Genomic DNA, 18447 nt, shown 5'->3' with positions numbered 1-18447 from the left:
ATACAAAGGTTTTTAACAACTGGCTGTAAAAACCGGTAGCGGAGAGTGACATCATCCTTGTATAAGTCGCCATCTGGTGGCAGCGTCAGCAGTTGTGAGCTTCGCCTGAGTCTGGTCCGGCCGTCCATGTACGGTCCCTTTCAGTATACACGAGCTCCATGGAAAGATTGAGAGATTCGGTGGCTCTGTAGTATTGTGCGTTCACCCGGAAAGTGAAAGGACGTGGGTTCGATTCCCCGCAGGAGCAGTTGAATTTTCTCTCTTTCCAAAATATATCTTCGCAACAGCCAGTTGTTAAAAAACCTTCGTATGGTAGCGGAGAGTGACGTCATCCTTGTAGACTTGCCATCTCTATTACATATCTCCTCTAAGGAAATAACCCCCGCTACAGCGAATCCGGGTATAGAACGGATCATCATATAAATGAAAAGACTCTTATACCCTTTGTGAGATTGGACACCGAAATGTCCCAGAACTCTACCACCAAAATAAGAAGGGTGATAGTACAAATCAAGACGGACACCATGGCGATTTCATTCCATTGTTAAATCATTTCCCGATTTTCCATTGTTGTTTCAACAGTGCACTTTAAAAATTCTGGTTGTAACTGTTAGGAGGAAAAGCAACAATTAATATTAAACTTATATAAAGAGTAAAAATTTCCAACATTCAGACGGCTAACTTATGTACAACCAACTTTTGAACTTGAGGGTATCTTGGTGAATACTAAGGCGTATAAAGTGTGGCGGTGGGTTTGGAGTGGCACCTTAATATCACTCAATTTGGCTGGTTCTTTTGCGATATTCTGTTAACTAGGAACGTGGGAGACTATGGTGGGATGGCTTCTTCGTCAGGAGGATAGCTATGTCAGAATGAGCCAGCGAGATTCTCGAGTCGAAAGCTGGTTTTGCATGGTTAGTCGCGGTAATTGTAGTTGCATTTAAAGTCATGCTTCGATATGAAAAAAGTAAACTTGGACAGGGATGTTGGAGTACAGAGGCGGGAGCGGGATGGCGTTCCCTCAACTCTGATCTCAAGTTGTTCGTGGGTTGCGTGTGACTGGAGTTAGAGGATGTGGCTGCGGGATTTAAGCAAAGCCACCTGGATCCTCGCTAGGAGGCTTTGATTTAAGGCGATTCCAGTCTCGGTAACTAAGCGACAACTTTTTTTGTATTAAAGTAGATCTTGTGTAACTACACTATTAATAATTAAATAAATATTAAATGAATATTAAATAATTTGAATTTAAATTATGAGTGGAATCTGATTCATATTCAGAACGTGTTTCTTATGCAATCGAAGAAAAATATCAACAGGTATGTAATTAGAATTGATACGGGAAAAAAACTAGTCATGGATCAATTGTGTCTCAATGTATTTTGAATAAAAGACTGGGAAGAATCCATGTATTTTGTGTTCTATTTGAATATTATTCTTTTTTATCATAAAAAAAACTATTCTGTAGTGTCAATTTACATAAATAAATAAATTTCTGGATACACCCATCCTTCGGGAACATTTCGATATCTCTGAGATGTGAAGCGGGTTGTGTCCGGGCCGTCAATGTTCGATATGTATGGAATATAATATCTAATGTATTTCGATACATTTTTTTCTATGTGGGTGCCATAGCTTGATTCAAATAGCATTCGATCCAGATAAGAAGCCCGTCGGCGGCACTATGGTGGTCTGCTGAAGTTGGTTTTTCGCGGTTTTCTCAATTTCTAGGTGTAAATGCGAACCGGTTTTCCCATTTAAAAAAAAAAATCTCTCCACAGAGATCAGGCTGACCTATAACGGGGTGGTACTTGCATAACATGGGAATTCAAGAATTTACCGTTTTCACTTCAAAATATGGAAGACAGTTGATAGTTACAAGCAAGAACACGAGAACACGAAACTTGCACAACACTATTAACATGAATACGCTAAAAGCTATAAATATACTCAGACATGCATCGATTTGTTAGAATTTCCGCAGAGGAATCTACACGAGGTGCATGCACGATTGAGTAGTAGTAATAGTGTTTTTTGAAACGAGTAATTTCGAAGAAAAGTACGACATCATATTGAACACCCCCACGAAATTGCAAAGCAAACTTTGGAACTACTGCTACTACATATATGCACATGTAGGGCGCGGCAGCCCACGTGGATAAGATACTCGCCTAGAGTACCAAAGGATGTGCAGAGGTGTCGCGAGTTCGATACCCGGTTCGTCCTTGTCAGAAAACTTTCCTGACACAGGGCTACAACAGAAACGGTGACATAACCACAGAAAAAATTGCGAGGGTTTGGTGCACCAACGTTTCGATGAGTTTAAAAAAACAAGCCTCCCGTTCGGAATCGGCAATAAATTGTAGGTCCCGGTCTAATTAGCCCTCGTGTTCAGAAATGACCGTGGTGCGACAAAAATGATCAAAATGATATGCACATGTACCTCGTGAACATTCATAAGCCGAGGCCGCATTCGCGCCAAGCCTTGCCCAATACGTCCCAAGGTTGGCCATGGATGCGGGGTATGGCCGCTCCACCATTGATAAAGAATCGTCGAATGTTCGAGGCTGGAAGGTAGTGGAAGGCTGGTCGAAGAGTGCTATAAAAGTCAAGAAGAGCGAACACAAAGTCAAAGGAGACGCCTTCCTTCCCGATCTTCCAATCCGCCTACCAACACATTGGTTGCAACCAACAGTCACAACAGGCTTTGGCGTGGTGTGTAATTTGAGAGTGTTGTGGAAGCAAGTATTCGCCGTGGAAAATTGGGCCAGGCTACGCCACGCTGGTGCTTCATTGCAGCAAAACTTTGGAAGCAAATTTTTGTGAAATACTATTGGACCACGCTAGACATGAATGTTGCTCTAACTGCCAGGTAAAAAAATTACCGTAAAATTTATACCTCTATATATTACATCAAAAGGAATTCTTCCCACGACATTTCGGGGAAAATTCACCAAGACATTGACAATTGCAATTTTAGATTTCGCTACTTTTGAATTGCTGAAATAACAGTCCAAAATTAATGTGGTACTTAAAAGTTGACAAAATATCATAAATTTCCATTCCCGATATCTCGATGAATTTTTTATTCAGTTTTCACGGGAAAAATCCCTTCTGATACAACAGAGGAGACGCAAATTTGAGTAATTTTTCGATTTTGGCCGGGTACAAATTTCGATTTCCCTAGTTTCGCAGTGAACTACTATTAGTCGCGCTGGTGTTTGTTACATCTGAACAGGCGAAGTCTTTTCATGATACCGTCACCCAAATCACAAATGTGAAAATCTATTCGTTGTCATGTTATTTCAGGTCCAAAGCCTGCGTCCGTGTATAATGTTGTTTTTCTGGTAGATCAGTAATGTGTTTTCTCGATGAAAAATTTCAAGAAACTGTTCATGCGATTTTGTTGTCACACGAAAGAGAAGAAGAGTAAAAAAGCTTGTACTTTCGAGACTTGCCATCAACCACACCTAATTTATAAATTGCGAGGCTTTATCGCGTGACATAACCATGGAGACGTTATCTTTTGGTGTTTATGGTGAGCATGCATATGTGCACGAACTCGCGTGTTTTAAACTGTTCTGAAAAATGAAACATACAATACGGAATTTGCACGACCTCAATATCAATCGCAGCAGAATAAAGTTCCACAAATCTAAGCAATTTTTTCCAGTTCATTTCATCTTTCGCACAGATTTTCCTTATTTTCTGGAATAACACTTACATTATGGAAACTATAAACTAATTTGATTAATACCAAAATAAATATGACAAAACTTCTGAGAATGATGAAGAAATATCAGTTACTTTCATACAGTCAAAGTCGGTTATAACGTATCGATGGTTCCGCAAAATTTACAGCAGAGTTTGACGTTTTCAAGACCTTATTTGACTGAAAATATAATCAAATGCTGTGAAAATACTGCAAACGAAGTCATTTTATTATCATTTTATTAGGTGTGACAAAATTTCATCGATAAAAAGACGGGAAATTCCGATCCTAAATACGTACAAAAATATAAACAGATACGACGAAATACTGTGCATGGAGTTCGGTATGATTCGGAAATTTGGATCACGAATACGTTAGATCGCCATTCTCGTAATAAATGTTGCTAATCGTCGGAAACATTATTTCATATCATTAGCTTTATACTTTTTTATTCATTTAAAATTTTTTTTATTCATTTTAAATTTTTTATTCATTCCAAATTTTTTCATTCATTTAAAATTTTTCATTCATTTATTCATTTTAGCATCTTAAATTCATTTATTCATTTTAGCATCTTAAATTCATTTATTCATTTTAGCATCTTAAATTCATTTATTCATTTTAGCATCTTAAATTCATTTATTCATTTTAGCATCTTAAATTCATTTATTCATTTTAGCATCTTAAATTCATTTATTCATGTTACTTTTTAAATTTATTCATATTCACCTTCTTTTTTCGATTTCTCTATTCATTTTGGTATCTTTCACTTACTCATTCATTTTGGTATCTTTCACTTACTCATTCATTTTATTTATTCAATTTTGTATTTTTACTTTCTTATTCAATACAGTATTTCTTATTTATTTACTTCAGTATTTTTCCATCCATTTATTCATGTTAATATTTTGCACTTATTTATTCAATTTACTATTGCTATACTTTCGTTTTTAGTATTTTTCACTCGTTATTCATAACGAGAAGCAAACGTGACGCAAAATGTGTCGTTATATCCGTGATCGTTGCGTTTTCATCGACGTTGTATGCAAGGTTCTTTGACATTATTCTGTAGGGGAATCAGCTCGCACCGCCAATGATTGACGTTCTCGCCAGGGTGTCGTTACAACAGAGGCCCCTAATGACTGAATTGTTACTGTAATACTTATTCCCATGCAGAGAAATATTGTTTTTCTTTGGAGAACTGCAATTTCATTCAAGGGACTCGTAATTTAGAAAATTAACAAAGATAAATTGTAGAGAAACGTAATGAAACTAATAATTAAATTATCCACTCCGCGATCAGACGTATAAAATGGATTCTCTTGTGATCAGTAAATACGTCTCCGGCTGATCCAGTTCCAGAAATAAGGCTGAACTTTCCACTATGTCGTTTCGTTTAGACGTGACTAGACTCTGGTACAAACTGTTTTCTTCAGCTCCCACTTTAGAACAAGTTCTAAAGTATTCACTGCATTGACCAAGTCCAGACGCAATGAAATAAAGTCTAAGTGAATTTAGAGTTTTGGAAATTTTTGGAGTTTTTATAGTTTTTCCTCTTCTACAGTTTGGAGAGAAGAGAGGAATTCCGGAAAGCACACATTTTGAAAAACATCAGAGATATGTATATATTTTCTCATTTTTCTTGTCTGTTCCGAATAATTTTTAGATTTTCCATAGTCCTGATTTCCGATGTGTGATTCTAAATACTCAACGCTCTTCTAGTTTAAGATGTATTCGTATTCTTGAAGTGAAAGCAAGGATTGAAGTTTCGAGGTAATTTCAAGAATAAAATATTATCCACACACTTAGATGAGGACAAACATTATTACTTATGAATAGTGTATTATACAGGGTGTCCTGCAAGTGTGGCCTTTATCTCATCAACGATCCGTCGTAGAGGTATGATTCATTTCAATAATGATCAAAAAGCGTGCAAAAATTACCCTCTTTTCAAAGTGGAAAAACTGTGTGTCACAAAATAGAAAATTATAATTTTTATACTTTTCTCCTTGTCTTCTAAATTCCAATTAGGAAGTTGTTACTCGGTCTCTCCTGAGGCCAACAGAAAAAAATTCTCATGTTTTCAACTAAATGTTCGCTAAGTTATATGAATTCAAAAATCGGAGAAGATGTATGAAAAAGATCATCAAAAACAAAGGGACAACGCTCCTTTCCCCTCAATAATGCTGTCCTTTCCAAACTTTCCAAATTGCTTGAAAGTTACCAAAAGGTGTTGTGTACACAGCACTTTTTAGTAACGCCAATTTTATTTCATTTAGCCAGGATAAATCTTCAGTTAGGCCTAATCTGAAACAAAGAAACCAGAAACGTAAGCCTGAAAGGTTTTAAAACACTCAAAAACCCTAAACTTGAATAAAATAAATGACGAGAGCAAAAAAAATTTCTGGTAACGAGGAGTGTCTGTTTGGGGAGGTTCCATCGTATTTGGCAGTCACAACTTTAATTCATAAATTGCTTGATTTAATTCATAATCTTTAAAAGAATCCAGGGAGGAAAATAATTCACATAGTTTACAATTTACAAGTTTTTTTATATATAAATCTGAGACTGCATATTCTTCTGACATATTTATCATGCTTTCAACTTATTTATCCTCCATGAAATACATTCAAAATGGCTGCAGACTTTATGTATCACTCCATTTCTCGCCCCGGGTAATTCAAAAGCAATATTTGGCAATATCGCCGACGCTTAGGAACATAATTTGCGAGAATTGGCGATGTCACGTATTTAGGATCGGAGTTTCCCGTATTTTTATCGATGAAATTTGCCCCCCCCCCCAATCATAATAAAATTACAACTTCATTCGCGGTATTTTCAAAGCAACTGCAAATATTTTTAGTAAAAAAGTGTCTTTGAAAACGTGAAACGTTGTTGTGAATTCTGTGGTACTTTCGAAATCGTTAGATGAATGCAACTAGCGTCTGTATGAAAGTCATTGAGGTCGAAGTAATTTGTCAGAGTGCGTGGCTGATACTTCTTCACCATTCAGAAGTTTTGTCATATTTATTTTTTACTAATCAAATTAGTTTATGGTTTCCATAATATAAGTTTTATTCATGAAAAATCTGTGCGAAAGGCGAAATGAACTGGAAAAAATTGCTTAGATTCGTGGAAGCTTGTTCTGCTGCGATTGATATTGAGGTCGTGCAAATTCCGTATAGTATGTTTCATTTTTCAGAACAGTTTAAAACACGCGAGTTCGTGCACACATGCATGCTCACCATAAACACCAAAAGATAACGTCTCCATGGTTATGTCACGCGATAAAGCCTCGCAATTTATAAATTAGGTGTGGTTGATGGCAAGTCTTGAAGGTACAAGCTTTTTTTTTTTTTTGCTCTTCTTCTGTTTCGTATGACAACAAAAACACATGAAGAGTTTGTAGAAATTTTTCATCAAGGAAATACTACTCTGATCCAAGGGAAAAAAATACACGTAGACGCAGATGAAAGCTTTCGACTTGAAATAATATTAGTTTTTGAAATCATTTCATGGGTTCGATCCACGGCAGTGCTCACCTCTCCACACGCATCACAATCCAACTTTATTCCTCGAAATTGTGTTGATGCATGAAAATACTCTCAACTGATCTTAATTAATTTTTTTAAGATTATTTCTCACTGTTGAAAAAAAAAAATATCCCTGAAAGAGTGAAATTCCTCTTTAAATTTATTTTTTTTGGATAACACTGGTCGACGGTCTTGACATTCTATGGAAAAAATTACTTGGCTTTGAGGAACAATTTTTCTACTCACTTAAGACGCAATGTGTTTTGTTTTTCTTGAAGTTTGCAAACGCTTTTACAAACACAAGATATACTGAAAATTGGCTGTTCTCGTAAAGATACCGATTTTTTGGAATGTTTAATCTCTGCTGCTACTGGGGCTCGAACCAGAACCTCTAGGATGCCGTTCGAGTTCTCTAATTGATAATCTGATCTGTAGAGAAGGATAGAATCGTTCGCCTTTGGAGCGATATACATGCCGAATTGTACCGTGCGATGGACGGTGACAGCAATCAGCTAATGGCTTGCAAATGACATCAAGACCACCAGTTGGCGACATATACATAAAGATGAACTCTCTCTCTCTCCACTTGTTGATATCCACTCCAAAGGATGAATATTCTATCTGCTACTATAGCTTAGTTGAGAAAGCACTGGACCAGGTTCGAGTCCTGGTAGCAGCAGGGATGAAATTTTTCCAAAAGTCAGTATTTCTACAAAAACAGCCAGTTTTCAGTATACGGGGTGTTCTGTTATTGGACCGACAAACTCAGAATTTTGTTTTGTGTTTGTTAGTAGTCATCAAGAGGAACAAAAATTTCGATGGAACATGACATCGCAAACCACGTTGAGAGGGTGAAAAATCGAAAAACGCATGCAGGCTCTGAGTCCAGAGAACACGAAAGGTGGATGTCGGTGGATCGCTGAATGTGTTCGTGGATTCGCTCACCATATCTGACGTAAGCAGCATCGCGAAACGCATGCGCTGGGGTAGGATCACGCACTGCTGTGACGTAAATGAGCGCTATTGAGGTAGTAAGCACGTGTAGCAGTTAGTTGCCTGTTTCAATAAGTATTGTGATGGCTGACTACACGAACGAGGAATACACTGATATGCATCTGATTTACGATCAGGCAGATGGGAATGGGTGCTTAGTCGTCGCTGCGGCAGACATCAAAAGCATACCTGGCATCTTCGAGTGCATCCGAGAATCATTTTTACGTCGTTGTAGGCTGTGCAATAACGCCAACTGCCGCCACTTCCAACAACTCTTGTAATAATTGATCAAATAAGTCTTTTTGTAGTTATTATAGCACTTTTTGTCGTTCCAGCGTGACGCCGAAACCTGCATGCGTTTTTCGCGATTTTAAAAATATCGGAATTCTTATACATTTTTCTAAAACAAACGACATTGAAATCTGTTAGTCATGAATTGTTCCACTGGGATTTTTATAATTAAAAAATCATGGTTTTCTACACTCTACGGGATATAATATCTTCATTTCTAGTTTCCTCCGTATTTGTTTTTCGTCACGAACAGATATTCAAAATGAACCTCGCGAACCAAATTTCATTCAATTTACTCCAAATTTTGCAAACTTGCTTCTTAAGACGGATTTGAGATAAATAAGCACACGTTTTTATAATGCATCAATATTTACTGCTATTAATGAATCAGTTGTTAAAATGGATATAAAAAATTGTCTGTTTGGTACCATTGTGTTTTCTCACATACCGTTCGATTCATCTTAAAATGCACGCATTTTAAATGTTTGTGTGTCTATAGAACCACAATTAAAAATATGAATGAAATTCTTCAAAATTGGAAACGCACGGGGACAAATATAGAAAATTTCAGTTTTGCAGTTGTTTTTCAAAAAAATTATCCATCAAACATAAAAATTTTTAAAGTAATTTGATAATGTACATCAAAATGCATTAATTGCATGTGTGTTTACGCTACTTAAAAACACACTAGCTCAAAACATAAATGAAATATAACCTTCATTTTGAACGGCCCTTTTTCCCTTAATATGGCCTCACAGTTATGCAAGTGTTCCTACACGCATTCACGTCAAATGTAGAGCCTCTGAGTATAGCAGGATAGTCACGAGAAGAAAATATGGTCCGAAAGGGGCCATGGTTGAAAGGATATTTTCAAAAAAATATATATTATATTCTACATCATTGCAATATACTTACTATCAGCACAGTCAGGTCCAATATAACCAGGGAAGCAGTGACATTTTCCGAGATGGCAATTACCATGTTCATGGCATTCATTCGGGCAGGTTATAGGGATTTCACCTGAAACACGAATAACATTTATTCAACTCAATTTTATGGAATTTCATATAAAATTACTTTTTATTTATTTATCACCTATGATACACGTACAGAACAGCCTCTAAATAATGGATAACCATGGGACCAAAAATTTTGTCCGCTAACGGGAAGTGTCCGCTTATGGAGGAAGTACGATATACAGCGGAACTTCGTTTATACAAATTCGGCATATATACGACACCTAGCTTCGGTCGCGATTAGTTGCTATACATTTTAATGTTAAAATGTATATATTGCTGTGTTGTACACCGATAATAAGAATCACCGATCGTCTCGATAAAGAAATGTCGATTAAATTCCACTATATATATATTCCATATCCACTATATAATTCCATATCTATCACTTTTACCGGTGAATATGCATAATTCCCAAAAAAAGTTGGAAACTGTGATAAAAATATAGAAAAACCGATAACCTTTCTTTCCTTCATCAAACAAATTAATTACTTCCACCCGTACATGATACGTGCACTAGGTATATTTTGCAATAAAAAAATTAATTAAAATTAGTGTGAAAGAAGATAAAAACATAACATTATTAGTCTTGTAATGTTGGCTTTCCTCATACGTTCCTACGATCAAGCCCAACATTACCATTTGGATTCACCATCTGGGACAATAGTTATGTTCAGTTAATGACGATTTTTAGTATTTACCAACACGAGCTTGAGATTAAACATGATCTTAGTTCCACATGGTAAATTCTCGGCTTATGACCAAAAATTAATAAATTAGAGTTGTCACAGAAACATAGTTTGCCTGATTTTACTGTCCGCTAACGGGGAGCGAATTACATTAAAGCCCTATTCCAGTGAACCGGGGATCAGAAAAGTGTCTGTTAAGGAGAAGTTTCACTGTACTACAATCTCCTTAAAAATAGATGGATTTTATCCGCATCTATTTGATAAAAATCCCATCAAAAATTAACGATGTAAAGAAATTACACGAAAAATTTCACGTTTCATCGCGCTAATTTCAAGTACATTCGATAACGAGGTTTTTTTTTCGAAAAAAAACATTATTTACATTATTCTATTTTTTTTCCTGATAAATATTTATGCTCTTCTTTCAGTGTCACTGCATAAGAAATATTTGTTTAAGAAACAAAATTTATAAATTTTTATTTTTAGCTAAAATTTTTTCAAAGCAAATTTTTTTTTTTTCTGAAAGAATTAGAAAGTGAGAATGTGAAAAAAAGAGAGAGAAATGACAAACACTTTTTAATGAATATGAGCTTTAATTATGAAACAATTTTTTTTTGTTTCCTGAGAAATATATTTGATAAAAACAATTTTCTTTTGTATTTTTTAGTAAATATTGAATAGCGAAATTAAAAGAAAAATAAAAACTTGGAACAAATACCGCCATTGCTCGGCAAACAATACGAATCCCGGAAGGAGTGTTTGAATTATATACTTGAATTAATCTATCAACACATTAAAAAAAAATTTGTAAATAAAATTAAACAAAATTTGAAGAAAAAAACTATGTTTTAAGGGATTTGTGTTTCCTTTTAAATCTTTTCTTTTGGCATTTTGAAAAAATTCATTTTTGAATCTTAAAATAATTATTTTATAAAATTTTTCTTCAGAAGTTATTGGATCATGAAAGGAATGTTTGGAAGATCATGATCATGATGTAAATATGTTTTAATCTTGAATGTGAGAGAAGTTTAATCACTTTGCTTAGTAAAGAATATAAGCTTTGTAGTATTAGAGTAGTAGTACTTTTTTTTACTTGTTATCTAGTTACAATTTTTGTTATTATCCCTGGATTATCGCGATAATAATTAACTAATTTTCATCTATGGAGAAGAAGAATATGGAAGAGAGAGAGAGGGGAAGCTATATATATGCACAAACTAATTATATAGTCTTATTAGCTTCGAAGGAGATTAAAATTTTGAAACTGTAATTTAACGCTAGATTCATAAACATGCATGGGAGATTCACTATTCATAAGTATTCGTCTCTCAGACGAACATATTTTATTGATGATTTTTGCTTTATAGAATACAAGGAACAATAAAACACACTTTAAATCTGAAAAGTTGTTTATTAATCATTTTCTGAAATGAAAATGAACACAACAATTATTCTGAGCAATCGACACATAATAAACCACGGTGATCCATACGCGTGAGTTTTTTGCATTTGGTACAACAGAAACTTGTGATCATTCGACGTTTTTTATAATCGTAGAAGGCACAAATTTTTTTTTGAGATCCACGGGGTTGTGTTTGATCAGCGGAAGAAGTTCCACCAAGAACTTCTGCAATTTGCACCCGTTCTACATACAATCGCAGCACTATTCATAAGCATTCGTCAGTGGGACGACCTACTCACTGTAACTCCATTATCAAACGTGCACTCTGACATGCGACAGGCGCAATACTAATTATTGAACGATCTAGGAAGGTACTTAGAAGTTCATCTTTCTATCTCTTTCACTTTAAAAGTTACAAGTGTTTACGTATTTCGCGTGGTCTGTGAGACGAATTTTTATGAATCTAGGGTTAAAAAAAAATTATACAGGATGATTCAGAAAAGATGAAAAAAACGTTAAGAAATGATAGTGTACACCAATACAAACAATTGTCATCAAAGAAGGCATGGTATAACATGAAACGCAAATGTGCTAGCGCGTTTGGAAACGGCCGTTCCGCAAACAATAAAACGGCACTTTCTCACGAGATGGTGCATTTAATACCCACAATAAAGATGTCTGGGCGTCTGTAAGTCCACATGTTGCATATCCACATGCGCATCAGCGACGCTTCTCCATCAATGTTGGGCAGGAATCATCGGCGACCACCTAATAGGACCGTATCTTCTGCCGGAACGCCTTGACGATGGCAAATACCGGACGTTTCTGCAAGAGGTATGCTAGACTTGCTGGAGGATGTTCCAACTGACCTCCGGCGACGTATGCGGTTCCAGCACGACGGAGCTTCAGCCCATTTTGGGCGATGAGAGGTATGGCACTATGTGGACGTGACTTTTCGAAACCGATGGATCAGGGTGAGGTGGTCCTGTAGCTTGGCCACCCCGATCGTCTGATCTGTCATGTCTTGATTTGTTTTTGTGGGGACAGCTGAAGAGTCTGGTGTATGTGTCTGCATTATTGTCTATATTCTCATATGTGTATATACAGGGTGATCAGCGAATAAGCCCTTCTTTCAAAATTAAATATCTCTACAACCAAGATCAATAGAATTATGCGGTAAACAGTACATTTATTAGCAACACTGTCAGAATGTTGTACAGAAATTTCGAAAATTTAGTTTTTTTTTTAATTTTTTAAAATTAAAAAAACAAAACAAAACTGGAGATTTTGGGGTTCCGACAATCCTCATTTGTGTGAAGAGAAACCACTGCATTCGCCTAAAGTTACTGCATGGGCTGCGGTATGCGCCAGAGGCGTTATCGGCCCCTTCTTCCTGCGAGAAACGATTACTACTGAACGTTACAATTTTGGAACAATTTGTCAGCGCACATGGCGCATACCGCAGCCCATGCAGTAACTTTAGGCGAATGCAGTGGTTTCTCTTCACACAAATGAGGATTTTCGGAACCCCAAAATCTCCAGTTTTTTTTTTTTTAAATTTTAAAAAATTTAAAAAAAAACTAAGTTTTCGAAATTTCTGTACAACATTCTTACAGTTTCGCTAATAAACGTACCGTTTACCGCATAATTCTATTGATCTTTGTTGTAGAGATATTTAATTTTGAAATAAGGGCTTATTCGCTGATCACCCTGAGTGTGTGGAGGGGGGATGAAGTTGTATGAGGGATCCTGCTGCTGGTTGGCTTGTGGCTTGGTGTGGGTGGTTTGCTGGTCTTGGATGTCATTGGATTTTTCCACCGTGGCCTAAGTCTCCTGAGACGGACCAGACCTAATCGCTAGGGAGGTTCTCAATATCCCTGGAATATTCCAGATCGTTCGCCACTCCCTCCTTCGCCGCTGTTCTTCTTGCATCACCGTTGGCGGTCGCTCTTTTGAGGAATTATTGTAAATTTTTCATTAAAATTGTTTTTTTAACGTATACGTTATTCTTGTGTTTTCTCCTCGTACCCTCGGTTTTACTACTATGCTGCGCCCCGTAGCACGTTTGCACTTCATTTTAGACCATGCGTTCTTTGTTTTTGTGAGTACTATCATCTCTTAAAGCTTTTCCCATCTGTTTACGAAAAAATCTTTTACGATCCTAGATTCCACTGCAAAAAAATTGATTGTCTTGGCGCGACTCATACGCTTTCTTTCAAGGTTTACGTAGTAAGAGTAGAGTTCTTGCACACCTTGTAGATCGGGGGAATGATGATGAACATTCAAACTTAACGAATATATTTACTTTCATTGCGATAATTTCTTACTAAAGAGAGGCATGATTGAGATATTATCTATACTCACGTGTAACATTCGGGTTGAAAACGATAGAAATTGGCTTTTCATCGTCGTTAATAACGGATAAATACCATGTACCGGGTTCTAAGTAATGTAAGAAATTCACTTCTTCTTGCTGCTGCGAAATTAGTAAAACGTAAACATGAATTAATACAGACTAAAAGGCATAACACGGAAAAACAATCCCGAATTTTGACCGATGGTTTTCTGAACCGTTAATGTATCTAGTCATGAGAAATAAATCTTACCACGCTTGTCGTCCTCCTGTATAGCCTGTGTTGGTCAACGATGACCTCCATGATGTCGTACGACGTGATAGAAGGGGGGTCGTTCCTCCTCGCTAGTAGCGCTATCTTGGCGCTGTGTGGAACTGAGAAGTTGAACCGGACGAACGAAGCATCTGGTTGGAGGAACCACAGATTCCACGACTCGTGCGCGGGTAGGTGCTTGTTCAGGACCGAACCCAAGTCGACTTTTTTGTAGAAGGACACTTCTGTTGGACCTAGGATACATACCTTCTGCGAAACGGGAGCATTGGCACTACCACCGATTACTCCACCCACTCCTCCTAGTTTTATCGAATTAAAGAAAAGAAGAATTATACGTTGATGTAGGAAGCAAAGATGAAATGTTACGTTAAAATTTCATACACACTTCGTGAAGAACGAAAATATTGCGAACATGATTATTTTAGCAAACTAATATTAATTAACCCTCACAATAATGAAGTCATAACGATAACGTTCAACTGATGAATAAGTTCATGCCGATAACGTTCAGCTGATGAATAAGTTCATGCCGATAACGTTCAGCTGATGAATAAGTTCATGCCGATAATATTCAGCTAGTAAATGAGTTTATGCAGATAAAATTCAGCTAGTGAATGAGTTTATGCAGATAAAATTCAGCTAGTAAATGAGTTTATGCAGATAAAATTTAGACGATGGATTAGTTCATGCTGATAAGATTTAGCAGATGGATTAGTTCATGGTTATAAGATTTAGCAGATGGATTAGTTCATGGTTATAAGATTTAGCAGATGGATTAGTTCATGGTTATAAGATTCAGCTAATGAATAAGTTCATGCTCATAAAGTTCAGCTGATTAATAAATTCATGTCGATAATATTCAGCTGATTAATAAATTCATGTCGATAATATTCAGCTGATTAATAAATTCATGTCGATAATATTCAGCTGATTAATAAATTCATGTCGATAATATTCAGCTGATTAATAAATTCATGTCGATAATATTCAGCTGATTAATAAATTCATGTCGATAATATTCAGCTGATTAATAAATTCATGTCGATAATATTCAGCTGATTAATAAATTCATGTCGATAATATTCAGCTGGCAAATAATTTCATGCAACTAGTTATTGTATGTACAAGGAAGTAGTATACACAATATGGGCGTATTACACAGCAATGCAGGTAATTATACCTGAAATATTTCTCGAATTGCACAACTCCGAAACGGGTTATGCCAACAAAATTCTGATGTTCTTTTTAGGAATGGAGAAGAATAAAGTGAGAAAAAAATATATGAGACTTGAAAGTACCTTTACTCGGCGTAGGTGCCGTCGTTCCAACGAAACTGTCGGCGTTTCCAGTTTCCTCTACAACTATACAAGGCTTCTGAGATTCGACGGTTGTCGTTGACGAACTTGTCGCTACGATATAAGACAAAAAACCTCACATTAAAAAACAAAATCCAGAACTACTGATCAAGTTGTAAAAATTGGCTACTTTCTATGCATCAAAGTAAACCTGTTGAAAAAAAAACAATATGGATTGGTATTAAAAGTAATTTCTAAACACCGTAGCAATCCTTAGTTAGGTCAAGTCGAAAATAAATGCATTCGAATGTAATGATTGGAATACATTGAATTTTTTTTCAATTTTGTGTGGAAAAATAATTCTGTTATGCATTACTGTGAATATTGAAATCGAAAGGTTCTTGAAAATAGAGTCACGAAATAAATGAAAATGTAATTCACGATATGAAATCATAATCTATTTCCATATAATTTAGTTCCAAAATTCAAGTCAATTCCACTGGTAATGTCCTTCCTTAGGTTTCCAAACAATGTATAGCAATGTCAAGCGAAACTTCCATAAGCTTTTGTGGTTCATGTTTTAGCATTTCGCCTAAAAATCCAACCCCTCAAGGGTAGTGGGAGCTGAATTTTCACAGAACCGCTGTCGGCCATGAGATACAATAAGATTAACCCATAATTTCAAGGAAATTACCAATAGAAGAACAGTAAAACTTCGATTAACCGTCACCATCCGGACTAGGGCTGTGACGGATAACCGAATAGACGGATAACAGAAATATCTTAATACATATGTACAGTAACGTGATTTCACTGCCGGCTTGGGAAGAAAATGGAAATAAAATCATTTAAAAGTGAATAATACATACTTACATATTGTATTTAATTTTTCACAAACGATCAATATGAGCTTCAATATAAGGTCAGCCTAGGTAGTGGCGATATTGAAAATAACGCCCTTTATGTTGTATCTCTTCCAAAATTCTTTGGCATCATCAGATGAAAGCAAGCCTTCGATAAAAGCTTTTCTTAACGTCGCTTCATATTTTCAATTATGCCCTTGGTCCATAGGCTGGATAAACGGAGTTGTATTCCCTGGGAGAAAGAGGCATGTTATTTTGCCATCATCATTTTTGAGTTCACACCAAGGTTGTGCCGCGGTATTGTCCATTAACAGCAGTGCTGAAATTTCTGAAAGCACGTGTTTTTCTGGATTTGCCAATTACAAGCAAGGGTTATCTATGATTGCCGGTGGCATTTGCACAGATCGTGGCAGTAACGCGATCTTTTTGGACCTTAAAACCTGGACCTATTTTTTCCGTATCTTCTTTTTTTTTTGTTTAGTCGTTGACGGAAAACAGAAACTGACGGTTAATTGAAGTTTTACTGTACGGAAATGAAACCTATTCAACGGAAGTACAAAAATGAAATACAGGATCACGAAATCGCACCCACCTTGATGAATTCGAAACCTTCACAGTGACGTATGCGTAAAATTATGAAAACTATTGAAATTGCCTACAGAAATTGTCAAGCATTGCACAGGACAGTGAAGAAGACTAAACAAACCCGTTACACGATCTGGCAGGCAGGTAGGTAGGAATTTGGAAATTTAATTATGTGATTACGCACCAGGGCTGGACAAATCTCCAAAAATTTACATGCCCGAAAAATATCATCACAGGATTTACTTACTTTAAAAATGTTGAAAAAAAATATTTCATTTGCATAAAAATATATAATTTGAGAAAGTAATATACTTCATTTTTTACCCTTTTTCCCAAAAGTTTCCTGATCCGCATTATAACTGTGGTACCGTTATGTTATCAGGAAAAGTTCTCTGTACAAAGCTATCTGGTGGGCGCACTGGCCTCTAGGCCGATAAGACATAAGCTACTCGCCTAAAGTACTAAAATATGTTTAGAGGTGCCGCGAGTTCTGTACCCAGTTCGTCAATGTCAGAAAACTTTTCTGACTCAGTGGTACTACAGAAGCGGCGCCATGAATGTGGAAAAAGATTGCTACAGCAGGGAGTCCCGCATCGGGGGTTAGCGCACCAATCTCTCGGTGAGTATACTAAAGGCTGCCATTCGGAATCGGCAATAAATCGTAGGCCCCCGGTCTAATTATCCCTCGTGTGCAGAAAATGACCGTGCAGCGACAAAAATGACCAAAGCTATCTGGGCTTCGGAATGCCGATATAAAAAGCTTTTAAGAAGACGAGATATCTTGGGGTTGCCGCTGTAAGGATTCAATCGAAATTGTCAAAAAAATCTGAAAATTTAAAAGGAATGTGTCACCAATTTAAAATCCAAAACTAGCCTAACTGCTAATCATAATTTTCCGCGCTATCGAAATAAGAAGTCACGAAGTTATAATTCACCTAGCTTAATAGAATCATGGCGGCGATTTACAGAATGTGATGTAAACCGGCCTAGGATAGGAAGGCCAAATCATTCGACTGAGAAACCGGAACAAATCCCGATAAAACCGAGACATCTTGAATTTTTTTTTTTCAAAAGCATTGGATTCTTGTATACGTAAGGCAATGCATAAAATTTGCTACTGGCACTAAAAGCCTCCTCTTAACCACATCATGGCCCTCCCCTCTGTCTCAATAAAGTGGTTTTAGTAGGTTGTCAAAGAAGACCTGGCCCATGCTGGAAAATGTGCTTGTATGTGTTGCGAACCTAAAGTGGAGTTGCAAACTGTGGAGTGTTTTCTCTCCTTCCGTGAATATCCATTAGGATACACAATTTCGCTGGAAATGAGGTTTTCCGTTTCCAAACACAGCCTAGTTGCGGTATATGAGATCCCATGAGATTGCATGCTAAATATTAGGACCGTTAAAATAGATCAAAATACGATGGCAACACATTTGCTTCATGACAG

The 18447-nt window shown here is 36.5% G+C and overlaps 1 protein-coding gene across 2 annotated transcripts in view; it reads right to left on the bottom strand.

The window, feature by feature from the left end:
- Window positions 1-18447, bottom strand: part of LOC149070228 (teneurin-m-like) — a 292210-nt gene that overhangs the window by 88990 nt on the left and 184773 nt on the right. For both annotated transcript variants that reach the window (XM_089250141.1, XM_089250142.1), the window contains exons 10-13: window positions 15559-15669; window positions 14240-14559; window positions 13998-14109; window positions 9442-9546 (exon numbers count right to left, since the gene is read on the bottom strand). In XM_089250141.1, the coding sequence (XP_089106267.1) occupies window positions 9442-9546; window positions 13998-14109; window positions 14240-14559; window positions 15559-15669 (648 nt within the window). The remainder of the gene's footprint in view (window positions 1-9441; window positions 9547-13997; window positions 14110-14239; window positions 14560-15558; window positions 15670-18447) is intronic.

The sequence above is a fragment of the Pholcus phalangioides genome, unplaced genomic scaffold (assembly GCF_987345545.1).
Source record: "Pholcus phalangioides strain wild (caught in Gottingen) unplaced genomic scaffold, Ppha-v1.0 ptg000022l_1, whole genome shotgun sequence".
NCBI lineage: Eukaryota > Metazoa > Arthropoda > Arachnida > Araneae > Pholcidae > Pholcus > Pholcus phalangioides.
Note: the sequence above shows the minus strand (reverse complement) of the source record. Positions and strands in the feature narration are given on the sequence as shown.